Source organism: Aedes albopictus, chromosome 1, assembly GCF_035046485.1.
Source record: "Aedes albopictus strain Foshan chromosome 1, AalbF5, whole genome shotgun sequence".
In the NCBI taxonomy this organism is placed as follows: domain Eukaryota; kingdom Metazoa; phylum Arthropoda; class Insecta; order Diptera; family Culicidae; genus Aedes; species Aedes albopictus.
Genome location: NC_085136.1, coordinates 323,548,733 through 323,558,425, shown reverse-complemented (window position 1 = coordinate 323,558,425; position 9,693 = coordinate 323,548,733). Strand labels below are relative to the sequence as shown.

General features: G+C 40.4%; 1 protein-coding gene across 10 annotated transcripts in view; it reads right to left on the bottom strand.

The window, feature by feature from the left end:
• Positions 1–928: 928 nt before the first annotated feature.
• The window catches only part of LOC109411496 (tyrosine-protein kinase Fer), a 228,198-nt gene continuing 219,433 nt past the window's right edge, over positions 929–9,693 (bottom strand). For all 10 annotated transcript variants that reach the window (XM_062847237.1, XM_062847236.1, XM_062847239.1 and 7 more), the window contains 5 exons: positions 8,509–8,706; positions 8,265–8,441; positions 7,893–8,196; positions 3,195–3,323; positions 929–3,134 (listed from right to left, as the gene is read on the bottom strand). In XM_062847237.1, coding sequence (XP_062703221.1) covers positions 2,806–3,134; positions 3,195–3,323; positions 7,893–8,196; positions 8,265–8,441; positions 8,509–8,706 — 1,137 coding nt within the window. In that variant the 3' untranslated portion in view covers positions 929–2,805. The remainder of the gene's footprint in view (positions 3,135–3,194; positions 3,324–7,892; positions 8,197–8,264; positions 8,442–8,508; positions 8,707–9,693) is intronic.

Sequence of the window (9,693 nt, the reverse complement as noted above, 5' to 3'; positions counted from 1 at the left end):
TGTGCGTGCTCTTTTAAATTGATTTCCATAGTCCATTTTACGAGCCGATTTTATGAATGGAAGGGGGAATGACACTTCCTTTGCTAACCGGAAAAAATCACATTTATCCATTGCTAACCGTCGTTAACCGCGTCTAATTGCTGCTCAGTTATCAGTGGTTAGCGACGGTTAGGAACGGATAAATGCGGATTTTCCGGATAGAAAATTATATGTCATTCCCCTTAGTATCTATCTAGATACGCTGACAGGTAAGACACTGTAGAAACGAGAGTAACTCTGAGGAATTCTGAGTAACTTTATCTGCTCGAATTTACGCGAATTCATTCAAATCAGTTAATTTTCATTCAGCACACGTAACACTTTACCGTTCGACGTTAGTGTCAATTCACACTTTAGCATAAATGGGAGAAAATCTGCGGAATCGTGAAGAATTCTGTGCAACTATATGAGCACTGTTTTTCTCTCGTAAAATTTGACTTGTCCCTACTTTTTTAGGATAATTCGGCTTGGAAATATTGCTGACTGCACCCCAAATTGGACTGACACAATAGTGTGCACACACCTTGAAAGTGTGATTACAACGCAGGGATACGTCGGATCGAATTGAGGTCTTCGATGCACTTATTCCTTGTAAACGGAGGAATAAGTGCCCCGAAGACGTCGAGACGATCCGAGGCAAATGTGCACTTTTATCACACTTTTTAGGCGTACCATAAAAAGTGTGATAGTCCAATTTGGGATGTAGTCTGCAATACTTGTGTCGCTCCCCTCCATGTCGCTAAGTGTCACTTTGCAGAATTACGGCAGAATAGTTTTTCAAGCTATTTTAAACATAGAAAATTTGTTTCTTCGGAACAGGCGCCATATCGAAGTATCAAGGGATGTGATAGAATCATCTACAATGAGTTAGGAGCTCTTTGAACGATACTTTTTTTTTATAAAATATTTTAGCGTAATATTTAATATTAGAATATGTAAATATTACAGTTGTATTTTGATTTTCCGTGTATTAGGATACTCGCTTGCAACGATTCCCAAAAACTGCAATTAACTTACTTTTTTTTTTGCTGTTGTTGTATTATAGCAGTATATAAGTAGCAGTCAAATGTCTAAAAGTGTTGTCTGATGTATAAGAGGATAGAGAGTATTACGTTTAAATATGTTGTTTTTTTTCATTCGTTCACGTGTGTTACGTGCATGTAAACCGTTGAATACATACTCCCCGATCCATCACCCCGAAAAAGGGGGTGGGCGAACTTCGATTTTCCTCCTGTAGATTGCGAGCTTTAATTAGAAGATATAGATGGCAGAAATGCATTCACGTTGGAGGAGAAAAATGGAACGCTCTCACCACCCGAGGGGTGAGGTGGACCGGTTCGGAGAAACCTTTGTTTTTGTTCTAATAGCATTTTTTATGAGAATTGATTCGCCTGTTTTAGAGTGTTTGAATGTTGGTATTGTAAAATAATTTCCTAGATTTCAAATAAGCCTGGCATACAAAAACTTACAACGAAGCCATTCTTGCGCGTTCATTTCCTATAGCATTTAAGCGTTTATGGGTGTATGCGTGTGTGTGTATGTATGTGATGCTCTTTCTTGAGTAATTTTTGAGGGATTTGGTGCTAAACTATCTAATGGTTGACAGAACTTCCTTAGAATGCAACGAAACTTTGTTAATCATTTTAGTGTTTTAGCGTTGAAATATTAATTGAGGTTTTGATCAAAATAAATAGATTTAAAAAAAGTTTATAAAAGTATCTATTTCTGTGCGAGAATTTAATATTATTAATTGGTGGGGCTACCGACGAAACATAAAGTAGGGCATATAGTTGTGGCAACTCATTCTCTATATGACACGATGTCAACAATGGAATTTCTACGGAAAATGGCCGATTAGTTGTTTCAGGGCAAGCAAGCTATGCATCGATAAAGTAACTTGTTCTCTGTTACTTGTTATAGTTGTGAAGTCTTTAGATATTGGTTTAGTTTTATTCGAATCTCGTTAAATGAACGATTGGAAATAAAGAAGACGTAAGACCATATATTCTAAGTTGAGAGCCTAGTGCATTTTGAAATTCGTGGAGAAGTGCAGTGAGAAAGTGCTGTGAACCCACACCAACGAAGTCTCGTTGTATTCATAGATGATACTGTCAACTCCGCAGACGACTTAGCCAGAAATCCGTCTTCTATGATATATGTACTTCTAGATAAATTCAGATATAAACTGCTTAACAAGCTAAACGCCTCAACTAATTCGATAAAATCTTGTCACATCACAAAACATGTTTCCTTCTTCGCAGTATATCAACTCAACCGTCGACCATCACTATCACTAACTAACAATCACTTCCTCGGTTTTGCCTGGGAATTCCTCAGCTTTTTTGGCCACATTCAGCGCAGTCATTCAATCTCTCTGTAAACGACACCTAAACTTGATCCTAACGTAACTCTTCACTTAACGACTAAAACAAATCTCGCCGATTTCGACTCGTTCGTCTATAATTCCTTGTCTCTTGTGCACATTTTTCGTTGTCCCGCGAGTAAAAGCAGCAACTCATAAACTAACTTTCTAAACTAGAAGAGAAATTATACAGAAATAAATTAAAACAACGGGAACCATCAAGCCTTGGCCGCGACCGCCATGGCCACCGATGAGCAAAAGTACACCTTCCGTCGCGGTTTCCCGGCGGAGGACCCCGGCTGCGGCTTGGAGTTGGTCCTGCTGCAAGAAAGACATCGTTGTTTGGACCGCTGCTGCTGAGCTGCCACCGCCGCCGCCACCACCGCTGGATCCATCATCCTTCGCTAGTCCTTGGCACACAACATCAGGGCATCGACCACGGTGAAGATCTCGTCAAAGTGGGGCCGGTTCTCCGGTTCGTACGACCAACATTTGAGCATCAACCGGTACATCTCCGGCGGGGTGTTCTCCGGCGCGGGCATCCGGTAGCCTTCGTCGATACGCTCCCGGGCGCGGGAATTGCTGAGCCCGGAGTAGGGCGTGTCGCCCCGGCTGAAGATCTCCCACACCAGGATGCCGTAGGACCACACGTCGCACAGGGAGGTGTACTTGCCGAAGTTGAGCGCCTCCGGGGCGGTCCACTTGATCGGGATCTGCTTCATGCCGCCGGACACTAGAATGGAAGGTGAGTGGGGTTAAGTGGGGGATGTTGAAACTAAGGCAGTGGACTTACCGATGTATTCTTCCTCCTCGCGGGACATTCCGAAGTCGGAGATTTTGACGATGTTTTCGTTGCCGATCAGGCAGTTACGGGCCGCCAGGTCCCGGTGGATGCAGTTCTTTGATTCTAGGTAACGCATACCTGAGAATGAAGTAGATTGGGTTATAGGATGTCATTCGTAATTAGGATATCTGCAAACTTCGAGTCAGACCTATGCTCAACCCTTGGACCCACATCACAATGTCCCTGGATTTGTTAACTGAGTTTCCAACACAGGGTCATACCACAACTAGCAGAGAACTACTTGTAACATTGTGAAGGCCGGCAATCACCAAAGATAATGAATTTCATAGATGGATTGAACGGACACGATGATAAGGCCTGTAGAACTTAACGATCTACATTCCAGAGTAGTTTGGATACCTCAGATTAGACCATCTCTAAGTGCATCTACCGAGCTGTAGTTGTGCTCTGACCTTTAACAGTACTCCGCGAACATCCGCAGCAAAAAGATTTTACAATCGAAGCTTCCAAATGTATTGGAGGCCTTCTGTATACATCTAATTCTCCAACCGACAAAGAAAAATACTCGTAATACTATGTGTAGCAAGGATCATGTTTTACGGATTACGTTGCAGTGGAAACATGACAGAGCTTGAACCGAACCTCACATAGTGACCGAAGTTCATAGAGTATTGAAGCCAATGAGCTCCTGTATTGCTAGGAGGTCCAGCTGATACCAACATGAACGATTTATAGGGTTCAAATAAACAAAACGATCTTGAAGACCTCTACTCCAGAGTAGATTGGTTGATCTACATTATCCAAAGAACGTACTAAAAGTATTCTAGTTGCGCTCTGAGACTTTATGGGTCACGTGAACCATGTCTCGTGGATACCCATTGCAATGGATTCATTGACGTCATGAAACGTATTGGAAGGTCATTTGAACACCGCGAAATGTCTAACTAACAAAACAGCAAAGCCAAGAGCTTCCCGTAGTGTTTTGAGTCCCAGCGATCGTCAAAGTGAAAGATTTACGTGAGTATGGTGCACAAAAACGACGGTAGAGCCTGGAGATATTGAAGACCTTGATGCCAGAGTAGTTTGGATTATTGAGGAAGTCCCAAAATGAAATAGTTGCACTTTGCGGGGAACTGATTCGGCGTTGCTCAAAAACGATGAAAGAGTCTGCAGATATTGTAGAAGTTGACCTAGAGTAGTTTGGATGACCCATATTATATTAGCTTAGCGAACACAAACGATAGCAGAGCTTGTAACCTTTATTTCAAACAAAGTCTGGACGACCTGTGCTTCATTATCTATTGAACGCCGCTTGTGTATCGAAGAATGTAGAACTAATGCAGAAAAAAGTTTCTCGTAATAATGTAAGGCCAGGCGATCGTCCACGTGAATGAATTACAAGTGTGGAGTGAGCAGAAACGATGGCAGAACCTGTAGATCTTGAAGATCTTCATTCCTGATGGAATACTCAGGATGACCTGTATTACTCAGTCAATGTGTCAAAAGTATTATAGCAGTTCTCCAACTTTGTGAGAGACGTTGGCTAGACAAGCATTGCTGGCATAGCCAATTATACTGGACTTCCGACCACTTGCAGTTGGCCTTAAGCTTCAAACTCTTCAGTCAATGTCTAAAGGTTTATCTGGGAACTCTTGTGTAGTGTCTTTATAAGACCCGAATGGTGCATAGACTTAGTCAAGCCAGAAGTTCATCGTAGCTGAACAGAACATGTCTACGCTTGGATTGGTTCACCAAGTTCTGTTGTAGATCTTTCGATCTTAAGTAGACTTAGGTCTTCAAGAAGTTCTTGGATTGAAAAACTCAATATGGGTCATTCCATATGAAGTGACCGAGAAAATGTGAAAACTTGCAACCGACCATCACGGATTTGAACCAAATTTGGTTGAAACATTTGTTTAGATGGAAAAAGAAAAAATCCAAATTTTGGTGTCGATCGGATCACCCCTCGGCCCGTGGCAGCACCCCTCGTTTTGGCCGATATGAAAATTATCCTCTCTTTCTTTTATTTTTATCATTGAAACGATTGCACCTACACATTTTCGACCTTCAGCTTTTTTAAAGGAAATCGTTCAGGGAATCCAGAAAAAATATTATTTTTTTAGTACAGTGTTGCCAGATATCATATTTTTCAATTTTAAAACTAAAAATCGATTTTTCTCAAAATACGTATATTTTGATTTTAAAAATTTTGATTCCATCGTGTTTATCAGACGTTTTTCTATCGAAAAAGCTTAACTTCCCAAAGTAATTTGCGTCGTTCCTGAGATATAGCGTTTTTAAGAAAAAATATTCATATTTTTCATATAAAGTATCATATAAAATCAGGTGCAGTTTATGAATTTCGCAAAAAAAAATTGTTCGATGCCATACAAAGACGTTTTGTGTTGATTTGAAAAATATCAAGTATAAAAAGGATTAAAAAAATGTTACAGTGTTGCCAGTTCATCAATTATGAGTCTATCGTAATGGACTAGCATAACCTGTTGAACTAAAAAAATGTATCTGAGATTGAGATCATCAATTCTAAACAAATTTCATATATTTTAACAGTATCTGAACAGAAGTGCTGCCAAATATGTAATATTTATTGTAGAAATCTTAATTTTACTAGAACATTAGTATAAAATCTAATTAAAAAGCCAAAAGTATTTTTTTATTTAGGTTTAGTACATTTGGCAACATCGACGTAAAATATATTCAGGAAAACATTTGATGAGTGTATTTATAAGCAACAGTGCTGAAAATGTAATTTCGATATAACTACATTCAATGACCCACAGCTAATTCCAGAAGCTGAACCTGATAATATGGAATATGATAAAATATAAAGTATGATATCCTTTGGAATTAGATAATATTAGATACTACGCATCGTCGCGCAACTGGTAGGGCAGACTTCAGTATTTTTAGTTTATATTCGAAGGTCCAACTCCTTATAAAAATCCCTGTAAAAATATCTTTTGATTGATTTTTACGGCAGTGTTGCCAAGTATGCTAGTATTTAGCGGAAACGCAAACAATAGGTGCGGGTATTGCGTTTACTCTTACGCAGTTTTGATCGCAAGCGAATGAATGAATGGCGAATGGTGAATAATGCTGGTGAGTGATCGAAGTGGCTGCTGTCGTCGCTGATAAGCAAAAACACAAACTAAAGCGACAATCGTTCGCTGCGATTAACCATGTAGTAGCAATTATGAATTGTGTTGCCATATATGCTCATACTCATGCAGTGTTGCCAAATGTGCTCGTTATGTATAAAAACAGAAATCATTTGTTTTTATTTGGTGTTATCTATTTACGAAAGCTTTTGTGTAAATTAGATGTTTACAATAAAAATTACATGTGTGGCAACACTTCCATCTACAACATCGTTGAAATGAATAAAATGACAATTGAAATGCATTTCACAATAGATACATTTTATATTTTAACAATTTATCCTCATCTTTTCCAATAAACCAATTTTTTTATTGCTAACTATCAAACTAACAATAACTGCCAATTATCGGGTCATTTTGTCAGATAGGACCATAAACAAGAAAACACAGACAAACAGACGTAACATTGAAAAAAAAATCCAACGACCACGGTTTTAACGATCTTTTTAAACCTTTATAGTTGTAGCTTTCACAACCAGAGGTGCGCACATCATTTTTCTAAGCGTTAGACGTTTCACCTAGTGTGAACTAGGCAATGGATTTTCGCGAAAATTTTTCTATGTGTTACGTCTGTTTGTCTGTGAAGAAAAGGTCAACAGCAGGGTCGTTATAGAAGATGTGTATTGTTTTTATCCTGTTCACACATCTTGCAACACACATGGTGCGCATTTTCAGAATAACCTGTACATTGTCAAACACTTGAAGGTTAGGTTTCATGGTATAATAAAAAAGGTAAACTGGCAACACTGTCACAATTTTTTTTAATCCTTTTTATACTCGATATTGTTCAAATCAGCACAAAACGTGATTATATGGCATCGAACAATGTTTTTTTTACGGAATTTATAAACTGCTCCTGATTTTATATGATACTTTATATGAAAAAAATGAATATTTTTTCTTAAAAACGCTATATCTCAGGAACGACGCAAATTACTTTGGGAAGTTAAGCTTTTTCGATAGAAAAACGTCTGATAAACACGATGGAATCAAAATTTTTAAAATCAAAATATACGTATTTTGAGAAAAATCGATTTTTAGTTTTAAAATTGAAAAATATGATATCTGGCAACACTGTACTAAAAAAATAATATTTTTTCTGGATTCCCTGAACGATTTCCTTTAAAAAAGCCGAAGGTCGAAAATGTGTAGGTGCAATCGTTTCAATGATAAAAATAAAAGAAAGAGAGGATAATTTTCATATCGGCCAAAACGAGGGGTGCTGCCACGGGCCGAGGGGTGATCCAATCGGCACCAAAATTTGGATTTTTTCTTTTTCCATCTAAACAAATGTTTCAGCCAAATTTGGTTCAAATCCGTGATGGTCGATTGCAAGCGGTCGGTCACTTGGCGTGGAATGACCCATATTTGATCTTTCTTTCTGTAATCTTTCATGGTGTGACTTCATGGAACTGATTCGACGTGATTCCAAGCACCTCAAGGTGTTCAGCAAGTTCTTCCTTCAAAGTCTACAGTTTAACTTCCCGGAATCCCCCCCACTACCCACCTGCCGCCGCATCGCGGCACATGGCCATCAGCTGCTTCTGCGTCATGGTCGCCGCATTCTTCCTCAAAAACATCAGCAACGATCCCCCCGAGACCAGCTCCATCACGATCATAATGGGTTGCTTCTGCACGCAGATCCCAATGAGTTTGACGATGTTCGGATGGTCGTACTGCTTGAGAATGCGTCCCTCCTGCAGGAACTTCCGCTTCTGTTCTTCCGGCAGTGTCATCCGGCAAGTTTTCACCGCCACCAGCGTGTTCTTGGAGGATTTCAGCTTCGCCTTGTACACGTCGCCGAAGTTGCCCTGGAAAGATTCAGAATCGTTCGTTAATCGTTCCCAGATATAGAATGTCCCACGGGGACCGAACTTACCCTTCCGATCTTATCTAGCAGTATCACATCGTCGTTGCTGAGCTCCCACCGTTCCCTTAATACTGGCTTGCGGAGGACCGCCCCGGAACGTCCCGTAACGGGCAGCTCCGACTGGTACTGGTGCAGGATCAACTCCTGTATACTGGGAAATGCCGGGCCCTCGAAGCGGTAGTGACCCTAGAAACAACAGATAAATTTCAAGATTCGAACACTTTCGCCTAGCTGGACCAATCGTTGAACTCACCTCGGCCGTGGTCTGCACTATGAAGTGCTTGTGTCCGTTCCAGCAGACACTGAGCACGGTTTGGCTCTCGTCGTTGCGGGTCGTTTCCCGCACCAGGAAGTCGCCTTCGTTGCGCAGCAATCGGACCACTTCCTCGCGTGGTAGGACCCCGTGGAACCATTCCTCTTCGTAGAGCGGTCGGTTCGTGGATAGGGTCATCTGTGAGGGGTGACCAGTCCCCGGGAGGAGAAGAACAAGGATATGACATTGTAAGAAGAGCTGTTGAAAGGTTGTGAAGAACCAGACTTCACGGTTCCTCGGGAGATTGAAAGGTTCTTCGGAAGGCAAACTACGTGAAACGATTCTACAAGCATTAGATGGGGCATGCGTTTATCAAGAACATAGAATAAAGAAGCTCAAGCAACATTTTTATGTCAAATAGACTAGAAGAGGTTCTTAGGAGCACCATAAAACCAAAATAGAAGATAACACGTTTTATGACGGTTCTTAAAACCTCTACAAGACTATCAGACCATCAAAATGTAACTTAGGAGGTGAATAATAGCTCTATAGGATAAAAACATACCACTGATAACTAATAAAAAAGAGATAATAAGAAGTGAAACTACATCCAAATAACAGCAGCTGACGAGCAGAATCTCATCGGAGTCATAAAGTAAGCGCAGTGTTTAATGAACGGAGTAAAGTGAGACAGCGTGGAAACGTAGGATTCGACTTCATTGGGAATAAACAACGTCATTCCGTGCAACGTGCGGCCACAGATAAATGGACGAAAACATTCGGAATTTCAAAATAATAGTACCATGGAATGGTACGAATACCATCAGTCCGTTCAAGATATCCTGCGGCTGCAGTATTTTACCAGCGCTAATTGCCGCCATAATTACGTTCATTTTCTGATAGGGATCGACTAATTTGATGTTGGAATTGTTTCGTTTGACAGCTAATCGATAAGGTCGATCATCAATCTTATCGATCAAATGTCAAACCGTAAAATGATACAGACAAGACGTCAGATCGTTTGAACCCTTGCCAGAAAGTGAGTAAAATTTCTTACTGTCTGGTAGGGATCAAACGATTTGACGACTGGCTTGCGTCGGAAGACAATTGATCGATAAGATTGATGATCGATTTTACCGTTCAGCTGCCAAACGGCAGAAACCAAACGTCAAATCGGCTGATCCC